Consider the following 19,446-nt stretch of genomic DNA (forward strand, 5'->3'; position numbering starts at 1 on the left):
TGTTCAAGCATAAAGTTTGATGAGCAAGTTTGAAATTTTAATATTTTGACCACAAGTTCATTATTGATTTATTTGCAGCTGAGGTTGAAAAGAATGGCTTTAATGACACTTGAAGTTTTTTTTAAATTAATCAACAAGGTTAGGTATATTATAATTGGGTTCTAATTAGGTTCGAACATTTGAAGTGGAGTAGAAGTTTGATGCATCAATCTGCAACACCAAGGTATGGGAGGAGGTCAGCCTGTTACACTGAAACTCCAGATTGAGTTTCCAGTTACTGCTGCATTGTGGATGGGGTAGAAAAATGTACAAATGAGAATTAATTGCAGAATACCTATATTTTGGGACTTAGTTGCTAGTTTGCTTTGTGACTTAGCTTTGACTTTGTGCATAGTATAGATGAGGTCCAAAAAGGAAGAATATAAAAAAAAGAACACTATTACAGTGGCTTTTTCTTACTTATAATGCATATCAATCAAATGAACTTGTCTGAACATAAACACAATATCACTCTGCCAACCAGTCTAGGTTTAAGGACTAGCTACAAGGTAGCAGTCTCACCTCTGACTCTTAAGGTTGTTGGTTCAACTCCACTCCAACACAATGCATATTGAAAGTGTGCTGCACTGTCTGAGCTACTATCTTTCAGATAAGATATTAAGTGATAAACAGTCTTTGTTTTCAAGTGGCCAGTGAAGATCCTTTTGGAGCTTTTTGAATATACTTAACCCTCAATCAATGTTACTTGAGCAGTATCTTAAAAAATGTTTTGATTTTGTTTTAAAAATGTTTTTTGTGACCTCTCAATCCCCAGTGATGCGCTTTTGAAGTGCTGTAAAGTGATTTGGAACAGTCTGAGGTTACAAAAGGTATTACGTAAATATAGGTCCTTTTATTTCTTGTGGATAGTTTCGTGTTTAGTTTCCCAAAGGGGTAATTTCTTTTGTGTTCCATCCTACTGATAGTCAGTTACATGATGTGTGCATCGTACCACTATCACAGTGCTTTTGCTATAAACTGCTTTGTTGGAGCAGGTCAATTTTGGTATTACTTCACTGCTGTTTACTCTGCCTTCCCAGCTGATACCTAACATGTTGCTTGTACATTATGTTCCTGAAGATTCTGACATTCTAGGTTCCAGTATTTGTTTATAAATGCTTCTAGCGTATCAACTTTCCCCTTTTGTGATTAAAATTTCCATCTATATACATTCATCCACTGTTTTTGTATTAAAACAGAACATGCTGGAAATATTCAACAGGTCAGGCAGCACCTATAATATTTTGCTTTTGGACCACTTTGTGGTTGCTATCAATGTCCAATATACTTGAGTTTACCTGACTCCCATCTTTTAAGATGATTTCTCATGCTCCAAGTGTAATAACAAACTTAATATACCACCAAGCCAAGTTTTGCCTTTATATCGAATCAACAATGTAGCAGAGTTCATGGTCCACTTAAGCCCTCTGTCCAGTTTATTTAATTACAGTGGCATAGAGTTCTTTTTTCTTACTTGTGTGAGGAATTGAAATCATCCATCCTATTTGCCTCCTCTTTGTAGTTGGAAAAACAAAAAAAAACTGCAGATGCTCAAAACCTGAAATAAAGACAAAACCTGCTCAGCAGTTCAGGCAACATTTGTGAAGAGAGAAACAGTTAACATTTTGGATCAATGGATATTGTGGTAGAGTTTCATACATTCTTCAGGTTCCCCATTGAATTTATTGATGAATATGTTAATGCCTTCTACTTTTGCCACCACCTAGCCCCTCAATATGCAGGACAAAAGTTCTTGCATCCTTTTGAACTCATTATCTTAAAGGCCTATCACTGGGTCAATTCTTGGTCTTCTGTTTTCTAGAGGAAAAAAGCCTTTCTTGTGAACTTTAATCTCTGGCACTTTACTGGGAAATCTTTTGCAACTTTTTCAAAACATTCATCTTTTATTTGTAACATAAAGAACTGATCTGTGCACACTCTCGTATAATCAAAGTTCAATACTCTCTGCAGTCCCTTATAATTCAGTCACATTATAACCGAACCCTAGCACTTAGTTTGCTACTTTTTGATGGCCCATAATTCTTAGAGCTGTGCATTAGAATAATTAGTTCTTTTCTGGGAAAATTGCACAATATAAATAATAAAATCTTAATGTCTTTGCTTTCTCTTACCCCTCCTTCAATGACACACAATGAGCTTTTGTAAGTGAAGTGGAGTAGAAGAAAGTTTTGAGTGGAGGGAGGGGTTCTGCATCTCTGGATGACATTGATCTTTAGGAATCCTGAGAAGGAAAATATACATGGCTTTCCTTGGCTTATTTTCATTTAGGGAAAAGTCACTTTACTTGGATGGTACTAAGAATAATAAGCTATAATTTGAAAGCAAGGCTTGAAAAATTGGGGGATTGGCTAATAGAAAAGAAGGAGTTATTTGGTATATCTTGAGAACTTGCCTAATTGGTAAAATTCCAGCTTCCAGTTAATACTTTATTTTAATCATGTTCATTTCTCTATAACTGTGACACTTTACTCTGTACTGTAATTGTTTTTACCTGTACTACATCTATGCACTCTGTACTAACTCAATGTAACTGCGCAGTGTAATGAATTGACCTATACGATCAGTTTGCAAAACAAGTTTTTCACTGTACCTCGGTACAAGTGATAATAATATACCAACACCATTTCTTCTTTCCCCCTTTGTGGTTATCTGACAACAAATGAGCAGCTAAATCCCTAGCCTTTCACCTTCTGTGTAACTGGCCTTGAGAGAGGGATGGATGCATGGTCCTAGTGCACCACTCATTTTGCCATCTGTGGTATCTCCCTACTACCAGTTAATTAAACCAGTGGTTCCCAAACTTTTTGTTTGCTGTACACCACTCAAAAGTGATTTGTTCTCATGAACTCCCTCTTGCGTTGTTCTCCTTGCCAATTATGAACAATGAATAAAGTATTTTCCATATAGAAATACTGATTGAGTGAAAGTACAAACGAGCTCCAGCAAAATCTTCTTTTATGAGCATTGTAAATAAAGTAATACCATGCTTAAAATCACTAAAAGAAGGTAACTCTAAGCTTATTGAGAAACGTGAGCATGCTTCGTTCAGGGTGAAGACTTTGTTGGTATTTTCCCCTCCAAAGAGATTTAGTAGCCCCCCCCCCCCCCCCCCCCAGCTTACTGAGTTTTCTGAGATTCTGCATGCATAGTGAAATGTTGAGTCTCAACTTTCAGAACTGCCGCTTGCCAGTGTATTGTTAAACAGTGGCAAAGGTGAGGAGCATGTTGAAGTCTGTTACCTTTGGCACCTGTTTTTAGTGGTTAAAATTACTTTTAAATTTGAGTTGAGATAATTCTGAGAAATTGATGTGATATGCTAGTCTAATGGCAATGGGTATTTTTTTGACTTTGAAATTGACAAGATTTGCTGGCAATGAATCTTGGCAGTTTCAATGGACTTGGAAGAACACAGCTGCAAGAGGGAAGGAGTGAGTGAATATGTCTACCTGTCCTACTGTGCTACCTACCCAGCTTCTTCAGTTTGTATTTAAACTCACCATGATCTTCTACACCTCTGTCAAATATCCTCTTGATCTTTGCTTGTAGGAGAATGGCCCAATTTCCCAATCTATCCAAATACCTAAAATCTTGTGTATCTGGAAACATTGTAGTAATTTTTTCTGGTACTCTCTGAAAAATCTTCAATCCTTCTTAAAATCTGTTAATCAGAATTGAACATGGTGTCTGGTTATGGCCCAATCAGTGTTTTATAAATGTTGGACGTACCCACCCTGCTTTTATACTTTATGCCACTGTTTATGAAGTTGGGGATCGCATATAATTTATATATCCCATACTTATCCTGTTGCTTTAAAACATTTATGCATTTATTTCAAAGTCCCTCTGTACTTCCAAATCCTTTAGAGTTGTACAGTTTAGTTTATTTTCTTTGCTTGTCCTTTATGCCAAAATGTGTCGCTTCACACTATTAAATTTCATCTACCTTTCATTTGTTCTTGTATTTTGCCAGTCTGTCTGTGTCCTATTGCAATCTGTTACTATCGTCTTGACTGGTTAAGTCACATTTAAATTTGCACATTTTGAAATGTCACCCTGTGTGCCCATTTGCAATTTAAAAAAAATGTCAAAAAAACACTGGTCCTTGTACTGATCTCTGTGGATCATCACTATTGTCAGCCAGTCAGAAAACAAACCATTTACTATCATGCCTCTCCATTTTCAGTCAAACTAATTTCTTGTTCCTGTTGTTACTGACCCTTTTATTCTAGTGTCTCAATTTTGCTACCCAGCCTTTTATGTAGAATTTTTATCAAATGCCTTCTGAAAATCAATTTAGATGACGGCTATTTAATTCCCTTCAACTTTCTCTGTAACCTTATTAAAAAATTCAATTGGGTAAGTGTAGCAAAAATTTTCTTTAATCTGTGCTGGATCTCCTTTTATTAATTTGAACTTTTCCAACTGTATGTATTTGTTTTTCCTTAGTTATTTTACCTAAAAATTTATCCACCTCCAAGATTAAATTGCAAGCCTGTAGTTGCTGGACATGTCATTGCATCCCATTCTGAACAAGTGTCACATTTACCATTTTACAGGCCTCTGTCACTTCCCAGACCAGTACTTACCATGACTGCAGTTGGCAGTAGATTGGCAGCAATAAAACCAGCAGTGCCTGGAACTCCAACTTACTCAAGTATCGTCCTTGTAATGTGGAAAGGGCAATTCAGCACAGACACATTCCCTGCTTTACTGCAAACATGCTCCTTTTACACTCATTCTAGTGCATGCTTTGTAAAATACTTAATGCACACTCCTCGTTACACTGAATATAACTCCTTTATTATACCACAAACTACACAAATACCCATGCCTTCTCCCTTTCTACTGTTAAAAGAAAGCTCCTCTGCTGGCAGCCTGGTACCTCTTTTTAATTTCACCTTTGACATGCTTCATCCCTCTCCTTTGGCACTGCTGGTTGAGAAGGGGTTGATGCAAAATGGCTGATGCCAGGACTCCTGCCAATCCACTGCCAACTGCATTCATAGTAAATACTGGTCTGGGAAGTGGCAGAGGACTGGAAAATGTTGACTTCCTTGTTCAAAAAGGAATGCAAAAACTTGACAGGATAACGGCTGCATCAGAACCCAATTACTTGTAAGTGCTCCTCCAAGGTACATTTTAGACATATATTGCTATTCCTTTATGATTACTGGGTCAAGAGTTTGTAACCTCCTATCTAACAGCACTTGGAGTACCTTCACGAAGGTCCTACTCTTCAAGGGTAGCTTGGGACCAAATATTAGTACCATCCTTGAGTCCCTCATCTTTATGAAGTGTCTGGATACTTTTTCCGATGTTAAAGGTGCTATAAAATTGCATGTTGCCATAATATTGGGAATGATCATCTGAGAAATTGCTAGCATGAGTCTACATGTTGCTGGAATCAACATGAAAGGTTGCAGGTTAATTACCTAATGTTCACTTGTGATTGTTCCAAGTTTGGGTATCCTCTAAACCTGCCCATGATCTGGTAGCCAGCCAATCAAATTCTTAATTTGACACGCCAGCCTCTTGGAAGTTCTACAGAGAAAGATGTGCTGCTTGTAAATGGGCATCAATTGATCCAGCAGCAGATGGGCGATGATCCAAATTAAAGGAGTATTTTTGTTGTGATGGAGGAAGAATGCTTTTTAGAATCAGTTTGTGACTCCACTTTGATTTTCTTAAGTATGCTGAGGCTCATTGCAAACTCGCTGAACTACACTGGTAGATGTGGGAGGGCCTTTAATGTTGTGTGCGTGTATCTTCCAAAATTCAGCCAGCATTATTTGCCCCAGAGAAAACAAATGAACTAGAAGGTTTCATTTAGCACGGGAAACATATTGATGAGAAAAATCAAGAGTGTGCTGAAAAATCTCCGTGCAGCATAACAAATGAAGGACCTGAAAATGCTAAGGATGAGTTTTGCAAATTTAAAAAATAAAATTGTTTATCCTTCCATTAATTTTCTACCTTGTTTTCTCATGGTAGAAAAGTGTTTTATATACACTGATCTTTACTAACCCCAATTGAGAGAAAATGATATAGTCTTACCTATTTTGCAACCCAACTGCATGTTGTCAGAATCAAGGTTAATTGTTTGACTGGAAGACAGATTCTCTCAATAATGTCACGCAGAAGGAGGCAGTTCAACTCATTTTACCTAGAGCTGTCCAACTAGTCATATTCCACTTTGATTTTTGTTTCTTTTTTCTATGTACACAGTATTTTATTTTGCTTTTGAATATACTAGCATCATTTCAAATGCAGTGCATGAAATAAAACTCAACTCTCCTTTGGTTCTTGATAATTTTGTGAAGTAACTTATAATATTGAATGCACTGCCTATGAGGTTGATGAAGCAGATTCAAAATAGTCTTCAAAAATCATCAGTTGGAGTGATACAGAGCAAGAGCCCATTTGGCTCAATGTGCATGTGGCTATGGGGAAAAAAATACTGGGTGATGTAGTCCAGTAGTACTGCTGTCAAGCATCACTAGGGAAGAGAAATTGTGCTGTAGTCAGACGTGATCCTTCCCTTGCCTGATATCCACTATTGGTTATTAAATGGTGACCATAAGTGAGAACATTAGCTGATGTTTTTTCTTTTATTGGTTTAACATTTTGATTGAGAAATGCCCTGTGTGTACTGTGCTCCTTCAATATTGTGCTTGTACTGTAAGCACAGGCTGTGTCATTTGTACTGGATTGGTACTTGAACCCACATTTTACTCAAGCAAGATGCTAATGAGAGTGGAGGTAGCAATTTTCTGTTCTCTCAATCATTTGCATTTATTTAGCACCTTTTTAATGTAGTAAAAAAACTTGGTGTTATAGAATAAAATTTGACTGAACCACATTAGAACCAGAAGTTTGATCAGAAGAGTTCTAAGGAGCATCTTACAGGATGAGGAAGAGAATTCCAGAAATTAGAGTCTACACAGCTGGAAGTCTCGCCACCAGTTGGTTGGTAGTTTAAATTGGGTGGAGTGTAGAAAACTTCGGTACAGCTTGAGGTAGTTACAAACATTTGGGTGAGGCCATGGGATTTGCAGACAAACACAAAAATTTTAAAATACGATATCTGGAAACAAATCTTAAGTTCACAAACACATGGGTAATAGATAAAGGATAGCTTGAGTTGGGGTACATGAAGCAGGGTTTTGGATGCCCTTAGGTTGGTGGAGGGTAAAAGCAGGTGGGCTAGCTGGAAGTTGTTTTAGAATGGTCAAGGTGAGGGTAAGAGAAGCATAGATGAGTATTTCAGCAGTAAGTGAACTGAGGGAAGGATTGAGCAGACGGTGAACTTTTTGTCGTTGAATGTGGCATCAGGATTGTGAATGTACCGTTTTAAGCCTCTAGTACAAGGGAAAGGGATGAAATGAGTAAATGGGGAATAGAGTTGTGGTGGGAACAGAAGCCAGTGGATTTGATCTTCCCAGTACTTAATTTTACCTAGTGTCTTTCATTGGATAATCCCTGGGTTTTGGTTATTCACATTTTCAGTTGTGAAAACTTTCAGTTGAGCAACACTGGGTAGAGTTTAAGTACTTTATACATTTGCATTGTTTTTTTTAATCATTGTGTTGCATGGCCCTAAACATACAATGATCTTTCTGGCTCTTCAGATGACCTTGCAGGAAAGGTGCTTGCATATTTAAGTCTCGTACCAGTATTTATCCTTATTGGTTTCCTCACGCTCATCGTGTTTAAAAGGGAGCTACACTCTGTAAGTATTAGAGATTTTAAAAATATTTTCATATTAATAACTAGGAATGTTTGCTGTAATCATTTTGGGGTTAATTTTTCCCAAAGCAACTTCTGTTTACCTTATAATATTAAGCACTGTATTAAAAGTGCAATTTTTAATATAATTCCTTAGTAATAAAGATTTGGTAATTTATAAAATAAACTACAGTTTGATTTATTCATCAATTTATTTATCATCAGTTCACTATGCTCCTTGGATCTCAGAATTGTATAGATTGTGTATTTTGTGAATATGTGTAGATTATGAATATTCCACTTTGTTTTGGTACACTTTGTGTTCTCGAGATCAAATTGATGGGAGTTGTTTATGAAAACTCCCGTTCCATTGGTGGGTGGCCTTGGAACAGAAGTGGGATAGATCAACTCTCTCTGCCCTTTAGATGGAATATCTGATGGATCCAAAGAACTGAGAAAAATGAAAGATACACAGTTCTCTTATCTAATAGTTGTGGTCAGTGTGTTCAACACTACTCTTAAGGCCACCAGTCCATCTTATTCTTCTCTTCCCAAGTAAGCCAGGTAGTAATTCTTACAAGTCATTCCCCAGAAATATTTGTTGATCTGTCTGAACAAACTGAAAATTTTCAACAGAAAAATTCCATCGATGAAGCACAATGAAACATGGAGTGCTCTGTGCAATTAACACTACAGTACTAATTCATGTACGAGTGATTTTATAATATATGAAATTTATCTATGGAATTCCTGCCTACTCGTACTGAAGACTTGCAACTCCAGCTGTGCATTTTTCTTTAAAAAAAATGCTACACTAGCATGAGGTTAAGGATGTGGTTCAATTTTGTGTTCAAGAAAATGTTCTTAGCACTGGAGTTGAATTAGATGGAGCGAATATTGAGAAACCAAAATGCAGGCAAAAAGAGTATCTGGCTGCCTTGCCAGTGCCCAGGGAGAAAATAGCAGCTGATTGAACTTTACTGCTTCCCCATTCAGTCAACTTCTCAGTTACCTTGTTTGTCTCAAATTTCAATTGTTGTCCTACATATCAAAGGGATAATATGTGATGTATAATAATAGTTTCTAATAATTTCACTATTTTATAGTAATCTCTGTACAGTTCACAAATTGCATTGTTAAATTGATTGTTGGATTACTCCCATTTTATCTGCAGATGTTGAAGGGATTTGTAAATGTCTTTCTTCCTTTAGGGTCAGTAGTAATGGATGGTAAGAATTGTAGCAGTGAAAGAGTACCAGTCATCTGCAATCAAACTATAAAAGCACAGGAAATACCGTCTTGAATATCAGTAAGGTGTTGGTTGTTGGAATGGCTTCAAAATATGAACTGAAAACATCAAAAATATTTGTTTTCTAAATTCTGTTGTTTTGTTTCAGATTTCATTCCTCTGTGGTTTGGTACTAAATGAAGGCTTCAACTGGGTAATTAAGAATGTTATCAAAGAGCCTAGACCTTGTGAAGGTGAGACTGATTTATGGTATTATATTTTTCTGTTCCTTCCTATTTCAGGAGTGAATGCTCCTTCTGAGATCTCTCTGAAAATGAGATTCCAGTGCTTTCTGATATGCAAGTTACCATTTCCCTTTGTAAGGGTGCTGAGAATATACTGGACAGCCTTACAAACCATCATTTATGTACTAAAGAGATTTCACTCTTTTAAGAACTGAATATGAATTAAAGTATTACTGAGCTTGATGGTCGTGGATTTGGATTAACAAGCTGTTACTTGACAAACTTTGGCATGACTGTTCAATTCCATTGCCTTTTATCTGATTTAATAATTCCTGCAAGCTATTGCAGTCCATGTTATTTGAAAAATGATTTTTAAAGGGGTTTTGTTGATCTGTCACAATGTTGTACCTCCCTGATAGTAGGTGTTTATTGTTGTTAGTTAAGTCCTGAGGGTAAAAGTGATACCATGCTCCTATACAGTAGGTGGATTGTAGCCATGTTCTTTATGATGATTTCCTTAATAGGTTGAGCTAATGGCAGGCTGAGCAGAAGAGAGTGACACTAAATAAAATGTAGATCAAAAGAATGGCTTTTAAACTGCTCCACAACACACCTCCCAGAGAAACTGAACTGTCATTGATATTGAGCAGTTTTATCAGTAATGGACAAATAATTTGTACAGTAAAGAATCCCTTCTAGGATTGATTCTGCTGAATCTTTAAAGGATAGCTGGACCATTTAGGTGTCTTTGTCACGTCACTTGTACTAAGTTTCTGTACTTATTTGAGCAATTGACCCTCATGTAACATAAAGGGAATTTCCATTCTTGACACTGAATTCATAGTGTTGCCAGCAGTTCACTACTTATGGTGAAGTTATCTGTGAAGTGGAATTTAATGATATATTATCCAATCCAATCCTGTAGTACAACTTTTCAGAAAAAAGATATGGCTCTAGGTGTCTGCTGTGTTCACAAATTATACTCATAATGCCATTTTTCTTCTTTGCATGGGGTCCTGTAAAATTAAGGTTAATAAGCTTCAGTCAGACATTTTGTTCAAATATAAAACATTGCAATCTGAAATAGCAAAGTGCTGAAGATACTTAGCAGAGTAGGCAGCATTTGTGAAGAAGAAAATAGAATTAACAATGAAAGGTCATTGATCTGAAATATTAACTGTTTCTCTCTCCCACCTATGCTGCCTGACCTGATTATTTGCAGCATCTTCTGTTTTAAAGATTTATTCAAATATTTATTAATAACACATACCCAAAAGACTAAAAGTTAATAGACCTCCATTAGTTCTCCTGCACCCTTTGATCATCATGGTTTTGTGTGGGAGTGTCATTTGACATCATACAAAGGGCCCCTTAACGAAGGGTTGAATCTACCTAGTCCATGTATGTGTCTACCCTTCCACGTGAGAAAGACTGTTATTTCATATGTTGTAAATGTTTCTTTTGCAGGTGGTCATGACAACTTGTTTACAGAATATGGGATGCCCTCCAGTCATTCCCAGTTCATATGGTTCTTTTCCATTTACTCACTCCTATTCCTTTATTTAAGGTGTGTATGTCTCTTTGATACACTTCCTAGTCTTATATACACGTACTTCACTTTCCACAAAGGAAAAACTGTAAAAGTGTGTAATTTATTAAATAGCGTAGGTGTTTCCAGTGGGCAGGTTGATCACCAGAAGAAACACTGATAATTACACTAAAGTGAGAGTTTATTTAATGTAGCCATTTATGACTTGGATTATGAAAAAGTAGTGGAAGCAGATTCAATAGAAGTTTCAAGATCAAGTTCAAATCATAATTGGAAGTCAAAAATATTAGCTGTGGAAAAAGTTCAGAAAATCGGTATTAATTTGTTACACTTTTAAAGAGCCAAATGCCGCCTTTGTTGTAAGATCCAATGTGAAGAGTTTAATCCTGAGCATTATTTTGTTAAATCATGATTAGAACAAAGTAGTTCACTACGGAAGAATAAGAGTTGGGTTCAATACTTCCAAGGAATTATACAAAGCACAGTGAAGGGGAAATAAAAGTATACTGTGAGTAGATGTCGTGGGATTGGGGGTATGTGAAAACCATAGGTTTCTATACTGGAGCCAGATGGACTGAATCACTTCCCTAATCTGCAGTGATTTTTGTTTATGCTAGTTGTTGTTATGTAGTATTGCCTACAAAAAGTGAAGATCAAATGTAGTCTCCAGGTGGGATGATGGAGCAGAATTTGATTCCAGTGGGCAGATGTACTTCGGACCTCACTGAAAAGTTAAAAAATTTCATTCTTGGAGACTTATGGCATATTAGGAAATGCATTTTTCTTAGAGTGTAAGGGCTTCATAGTGGGAAATGCAAAAACTGAGGTACTGCAGCATCACTAATGGTAAGAGAGTGTAATGGTATGTGAAGCTTGGGTCAGTTTCCATTATAAGTTTAGAACATGAATTAGTAAAGTTGGTGCTGGAAGTTTACGTTTATGCATTTTTATATACATAGTACTAAATGTTTAGAGATCTGATATTGAGGTATTTATTAAGTAACGATTTATCTGCTAGATTTTGTGATGAGTAGTGCAAATATGGATTGGTTTCCAGCACTTGCTGAGTTCACTGATTTCAAAAGAGATGCAAAAATTGAAGTCCGCATCACTCAGCTTGAAAGGGAAGGAAGGGAAAACCAGATTAATTTTGACTGTGTAGTGAACATTATCAAAGGTTATCTGGTTGATTGGCCTGAACAGAATTGAGGTTGGCAATTCATGGCTGAATGGTAGGTAAAGTCTTGTGTTACTAATTGCCTCGCCTTGCCTGAGGAATGTATTTGGATGAGGTATTGGAGGGTTGAATCAGCAACAGTGATGTGTGCCAGACAAATGCAAATTACTTGAACACCCATATCCACACTGACTCGTACTGATTTGTACTTTGGAGTTTTAAAATTCCTATCCTCATATTCAAATCCTTCCATGGTCTCATTTGTCTCCATCATGTACCTCCTCTAGTCTTGCAATCCCAAGTTCTGTGAGCAGCCACATTTGAGATGGATGTTCCACAGTCCCTCTTGATTGACTAAGTTAGAGTCTGCCTTGAGGTCAAAAAAGGCCATGTAGAATGGCTTATACTGCTCCCTGTGTTTCTCTTGGAGATTATGTTTGGTAAAGGTCATGTCCATTTGCCTCTCGATGGATGCAATCCAAACTCGGGGATATAGAGTGCAGCTGGGACGGACGTACAGGGAGCTCCCTCTGTGGTTACCACAATTGAATTTATTTCCTTTCTTTATATGGTCATGATAATGTCCTCTATGTCTCTGAGATAAGAAATGGAGTTGTAACTGAAGTTCCTCTCTACAAGTTTTGGAACTTCAGCTGGGATATTGTCTGTTGTTTTGGCCACCATATATTGGCCCTTTTGATTTCTTGTCAATTAGAGGTGGTGGCAAGATTGGACTTGGGAGCAGAATCACAGTTGAGTTCTTTTGAGGTGGGTGCTAAGTGCCTTTCTATCCTTAATAAGTTCACGTGCTTTCTTGGCTCTCAGTGGGCCCTTCACTGTTTTGACATAGATGCCTTGACAGCACTGAAGAATCCACATGCATCGTAGTTATTAGTGAATTGTTGGATCTCCTACACTCTTCTCACCCATCACTTGTTTTTTGGGGCACAGGATTTCTGTTGGAGGTTGGCCCTTTGGTGTCTGTATACCAGTTTCTTTTTCGTTGGGGAGTGGTGGACCCTCTGGTCCTGGAATGCCATGAATTTGTGGTTAATTAACTCCTTAATCTCCTGGTCATTTTTGTCAAACCAGTTCTGTTATTTTCAGGTAGGGAAGCTCAGGGTCTCTTCACAAACATTAAATATGATGTACTTCAGGGCAGTCCTGTAGTCTGTGGCTCCCATGGTTGGGACTGTTAGATAGCTTTTCTCAAACAGCACATCACAGACTATCTTTGAGGGGGTTCTTGAATCTTCAGATTGATCTTTTTTTGTGACAGTCTTCCTGTTGTCATTGTTTTGAGACCAGCCTGATGCTGATAACAGAACAAATTAGGCAGCGTTCATTCCAATAGTCATCAATATCTGCCATGTCTCAGATAATGTGGACATCCTTGTGGTCTCTCACTTGGACAATATAATCTATCAGGTGCCAATGGCTAGATTGAGGTGTTGCCATGAGGCCTTGTGTTCATTGTCTTGTGAAGTAAAGTGTTTATCATGATGAATGTACTTCAAGCATTTTGCCAGGAGGACTCTGCTGGAGTTGGCTTACTCTACTCCATCCATGCCAATCACGCCTTGCCAGAGAATTGTCTCTTTTCTAATGTAGCCCAAGAGTATCTAGGATGTGGGCTGAGGTGCTTTGTTTTGAAGGTTGGAGGAGAAGTCATCCTTGTCACATCCGTGACTTTCAGGATTTGTGCGTGTATGCTGATGTCTATAGAGTGGGTCTGATGCAATCTCAATGCACATTAATGTCAAGCAAGGCTGTGTTGTTGCCCCATCACTTTTCTTAATCCTGCTTGCTGCAGTTCTGCACTTTGCCTCCAACAGGCTTCTTGCTGGAGTGGAGCTAATCTACAGCACAAATCCAAACACTTCAACCTCCTATGTCACTTCCTGTCCAGAACCAAAGTCAACCCGACCTCCATCATCACGTTGCAGTGTGCAGAAATATTTAATCATTTAGGAAAGCTGAATGTGATCAAATCTAATCAATGTGATTTTAGGAAAGATAAATCATATTTGACAAATTTACTTATTCTTTGAGGGTGTGACAGGAAGAATTGATAAAGTATATTTAGACTTCCAAAAGATATTTGACAAGGTGCCACATAAGAGACTGATGCATAAATTAAGAACCCATAGTATTGGAGGAAGTGTGTTAGCATGGATGGAACACTGAATGTCACATAGAAAATGGAGAATTGGAATAAATTAGTTCTTTTTGGGCAGAAAGGATGTAACTAGTGGATAGACCCACTCCAGGGATCCATTCTTTGCTTTCAATTGTATATGATTTATATGGATGACCTGGAGGAGGGAACAAAATGTAAGGTTTCCAAATTTACTGATGAAATGAAAATAGGTGGCAGGGCATATTGTGATTCCACAACGGGATATAGAGTGAGTGACTGGATGAAAACTTGGCAAATGAAGTGTAATATGGGGAAGTGTGAGATCATGCACTGGCAAGAAAAATCAAAAGGTGGATTATCTCAATGAAGAGAGACTGCAAAGGAGTAAAGTTCAGAGGGGACTAGGTGTTCTAGCACATGAATTACAAAAAGTTAGCAGGCAGGTCCAGCAAGTGGTTGAAGACAAGCAATATGTTTGCCTTTATTGCAAAGGGGTTTAAGTTTAAGAATAGGGAGGTTTTGTTACTGTTGTATTGGTGAGGTCACACCTGGAATACTGTCTACAGTTTTGTCCCCTGACCTAAAAATGATATAGTAGCATTGGAGCAGTCCAAAGGAGATTCTCCCAGCTAATTTCTGGGATGACAGGGTTGTCCTATCAAGAGGAGCTAGACAGTTTGGGTCTGCATTTCTTGAAGTTTGGGAGAATGATTGGTGAATTTACTAAAACATATAAGATCCTAAGGAGATTTGACAGGAGGAGATGTGATGTTTTCACTATGGGAGAGTCTTGAGGACAGGCACATAGTTAAAAGTTAAGGGGCTGGTCATTTCAAACTGAATTATGTAGAAGTTAGTATGTGTGGTGAATCTTTGGAATTCTCTGCCCCAGAAGGTGCTGATGGCTAGATCATTAGAAATATTTAAGCTTGAAAGTAGATGGAGGAATTGAAGGCTATGGAGAACTAGCACAGAAAAGGAGTTGGGGCCAGCATTGATCAGCCATGATTGTATTAAATGGTAGGACAGACTTAGGGAGCTTAATGGCCTACTCCTGCTCCTATTTCCTTGCATTCTTGTTCTTGTGACAAAGTACATACCCAAAAACCAAGCTTCAAGTTGCCTCAATCACAGAAATATAGCAGAGAAGCCTGATACTTAACATCCACAAAACAAAGGTCCTGTTCTAACCACCAGGGAATGGAAAAGATTTAAGGATATTCTCAAAGCTTTCTTGGAAAAAAAAATGTAACATCCCCAATCAAATTTGTGTGAAACCTGAACCATGACTGCTCAAAATGGAGGAGGGGTATTCAGGTGGTATAGCGAAGCTTGTGAATACACAAAGGTCCAGAATAAATGGTGGAAGGAGTGCTCCGTCTCCCAAACCATACCCACCTGTCAAACTACTGCTTCTTGGGCAGTCCCTGGGGATCAAGGATATCTTGGTTCTCTTGAGGTCAACGTGGGGTGCAGAATCTTTTACAGATAGGGCAGGAGGTGCCTGATGAGGCAGATGGGTGGGGCTGTTGCGAAATGATGTATTCCTCCTTCCACTTATGATGGGCTTCTGTGTGCTCCTGACACATGGACTTGAAGTTGCAGTACTGTCCTGAAAGCTCCTTCTCTACTTTGAGTGCAGTAGTAGGTCAGGACATTGGAAAAGTACCAACAATGTTGTCTCCAGAAAATTCTCCAGTTCTGCTGGAAGTATAAGCAAACTAATATCAGCATCTTCTCTCAGGCCAACACCTACAGCACTGAGGCCCTAATTATACTCAATTTGGCTCCCTGGGGCAGACTATGTGATTTGCATGCCTGATGCTATATTTCCAAAATGGATAGAACCATACAGCACAAAGACAGGCCCTTTGGCCCACCATGTTGTGCCGTCCATCAAACCACCCTCACACTATCTAACCCTTTCCTCCCGCATATCCCTCTATCTCACATTCCTCCATATGCCTATCCAACAAACTCTTGAACCTGTCCAATGTATCTACCTCCACTACCACCCCAGGCAGTGCATTCCATGCACCAACCACTCTCTGGGTGAAAAACCTCCCCCTGAAACTTTATTTTGAGCTTTTTAGGAAGAGATTAGTACTCCTGCTCCACCCTTGTGGTAAAATATGCAGGGTCCTCAGAAGCCTCATCAACCACCTCCCAGCTCACAGGACTGAAATGAGAGAAAGACTGCTTCGATCCCATGCAGTTACTTGAGAAGATGATGATCCTCTGTTCCTCCATTCCTCCTTGAATGTATCTGATTTTCAATGCTGTAACACTGATAATCTAGTTCTGAGCTATTTAGTCCCTAAGCATAGATTTCCTTACTTTAATTGCTCTACCCCTCAATTGTTCCTTCAAGGTTGCTTCTTAAAATCCACCTCTTTGACCTAGATTTTGACTTGTCCTAACAGATCCTTATTTTAGTTGATCTCAGACTTCTTTTTGGTAATACTCCTGTAGGGCCCTTGGGGCATTTTAGAATTTTGTAGGTGCAAAAGTGTATTATTGAGTCATGAGGTGAAAAATTTCAACATATTTGAAAAAAGTCATATTTGATTCTTTCTCTAGAATGCACCAAACAAACAATGCTAGATGTTTAGACCTGTTGTGGAGGCACGTTTTATCCATTTGTTTGCTGACTGTGGCCTTTCTCGTCTCCTATAGTAGGTAGGTAATACCTTGTCTTCTGATAGATGCATGAGGTGTTGCTTTTATTTACAAGGACAGTGGTTGTATATGTATCATACTGTGTGATCTTTAGTATTATGTAATTAAAGTGCAAAAGCTATGAAGTCCGATTGTTAAGTAAACACTGCCTAGGGCACACTAATATTTCAATTCTTTGGTGACTGCCTGGGAACTGCAGAATTTCTAGTCAGAAATACCCAACATTAGGGGAATCATTGTCCTTTGTTTAAAAATGTTTCATCTTTAACAAAATGTGTATCTGGAGGGTGATAGATAAAATGCACCAGATTCAATATTTTATATGTTTGATTTTCATAAAGCTTCCATATTCTGGTGGTGACAAGTATGCATTTGTTCTCGTGCACATTTTGTCAGTAATTTCTGGCATGCATTGCATAAACTTCTGTATACATAAATCAGGGGATCTTAATTGAAGAGAGTCATAGTTATATAGAACAGAAACGGGCCCTTTAGCCCAACTTGTCCATGCCAACCAAGTTGTCTACATGAGCTAGTCCCATTTGCTTGCATTTAGGCCATATCCCTGTAAACTTTTCTTATCCATGTAAGTGTCTAAATGTCTTTTTAAATGTTGTAATTGTACCTGCTTCTGGCAACTCATTCCATATACCCACCACTCTTTTTAAATCTTTCCCCTCTTACTTAAGCCTCTGCACTAGTTTTAGACTTCCCTAACTTTGGGGTGGGGGGGGTGGAAGTGGGTGGAGAGGAGGCTGTGGCCATCCACCTTATCAAAGCCCCTCATAATTTTATATACCCCTATAGGGTCACCCCTTGGCCTCCTTTGCTCCCGGGGGTGGGGGTGGAGGTGGAGTCGGAGTCCCAGCCTATTCAGTCTCTCCTTATGACTCAAGCTCTCCAGTCCTTGTAACAGTCTTTGTAACATCCTTGTCATTCTTGCACCCTTTCCAGCTTACTGACATCCTTCCTATAACTGGGCAACCGGAACTGCACAGAATCCTCCAAGTGTGGTCTCACCAATGTTTTGTACAGTTGTAATATGATGTCCCCATTCCTGTCCTCAGGGCCCTGACTAATGAAGGCAAGCATGCTAAAACGCTGCCTTCACCACCCTGTCTACCTGTGTCTCCACTTTCAGGAACTATGTACTTGTATCCTTAGGTCTCTGTTCTACAACACTCCACCATTTGCCCATCTTCTGACAAGAAAAGCCCCACCATTTACTGTGCTAGCCCTGCTCTGGTTTAACATACCAACGTGCAACACTTGGCACTTGTCCAATTTAAATTCCATTCGCCATTTTTTTGGCTCACTTCCCCAGTTGATCTAGATCCCACTATAATCTTGGGTAACCCTCTTCACTGTCCACTATACCACCACTTTTAGTGTCATCTACAAATTTACTAACCATGCCAACTACATTCTCATCCAAATTGTTAATATGGATGACAAACAACAGTGGACCCAGCACTGATCTGTGTGGCACACCACTGCCCACAGGCCTCTAATTTGAAAAACAACCCTTCACTACCACAATCTGACTCCTTCCACCAAGCCCATTTGACTGAGGGTTGTTGACACAGTCAAATATGTTTGTTGCAAAATGTGACTTTATTATCTCTGGTAGAATGGTTAGTAGCAAGAGCACAGAGATTTAAGATAATTAGCAACAGAAAATGGAAAAAGATGAAGAAAACTTTTTAGTGATCTAGAATCCATGCCCAGAAAAGGCAGAAAAATTGACTATAATTTTCAAAAGGAATTGGATGTACAATTTTATAAAAATTAAACATTTGCTAGGACTAATTATAAAGCTCTGCTAAAGAACTAGTGCAGATACTACATTGAAGGTTATCATAGAACAGTACAGCACAATATAGGCCCTTTGGCCCACAATGGTGGTTCAATCCATAGTAAGATTCTACAGCTCATTTTTTAAAGGGATGCTGTGTTTGGTTTTACAGAGTCTATTTGATGTACCATTCCTGGAGCCAAGTGATATATGGAGTTATAGCAGGTGGGACAATGGGAGCAGCCTGGTTTATCTTTACACAAGAGGTACTAACGCCACTGTTCCCTAGGATAGCTTCGTGGTAAGTGCCCTAAACTTTAACGTTTACATGGGGATAATAAGGAGCTCTTAAGTTAAAACCAGGTTTTATTATAATTACATGTTCTGCTTTGGTAGATTACAACAGACACATGTAGAATGGTATTTTTCAAAAACTTTCTACATTCACTGGCGATACAACTACATGGAGAATATTTCAAAGGGACAGGGTTAGAACCATTCCTCAACCCCACTGTCTTACAAATATCTTTTTTTCCTCACCTGCTGGTTAATAGTCCCTGAAAGGGAAAGATGGGTTAATGACTTAGGTGGGCACTTCATTAGAGCAGTATTAATATGGGCTGAATCTCTGAAGGCCTGGTGGAAGTTAGTTCAATTATTGCTTGCACTTGTGGGCTTTTCTTGTCAGAAGATGGGCAAATGGGTTTATGTGACAATTGTTTGTTTTCCGATTGATCTCCACTTTGATTCCAACTGGAGCAAAGGCTGCCCTCTGACACTGACCAGCTCTTGGGCCAGATCAGACAGCCTCTGCAACATTGACCAGAGTTGATGCACCTAGACCACTG

At 38.6% G+C, this 19,446-nt stretch overlaps 1 protein-coding gene across 1 annotated transcript in view; it reads left to right on the top strand.

Annotated features, from left to right (window-relative positions):
- dolpp1 (dolichyldiphosphatase 1) overlaps positions 1-19,446 on the top strand; it is a 29,318-nt gene that overhangs the window by 1,125 nt on the left and 8,747 nt on the right. The window contains exons 2-6 of the mRNA XM_052036990.1: positions 7,689-7,789; positions 9,183-9,267; positions 10,726-10,825; positions 16,705-16,803; positions 18,771-18,899. Of these exons, the coding sequence (XP_051892950.1) occupies positions 7,689-7,789; positions 9,183-9,267; positions 10,726-10,825; positions 16,705-16,803; positions 18,771-18,899 (514 nt within the window). The remainder of the gene's footprint in view (positions 1-7,688; positions 7,790-9,182; positions 9,268-10,725; positions 10,826-16,704; positions 16,804-18,770; positions 18,900-19,446) is intronic.

This window comes from Pristis pectinata, chromosome 23 (genome assembly GCF_009764475.1).
Source record: "Pristis pectinata isolate sPriPec2 chromosome 23, sPriPec2.1.pri, whole genome shotgun sequence".
NCBI lineage: Eukaryota > Metazoa > Chordata > Chondrichthyes > Rhinopristiformes > Pristidae > Pristis > Pristis pectinata.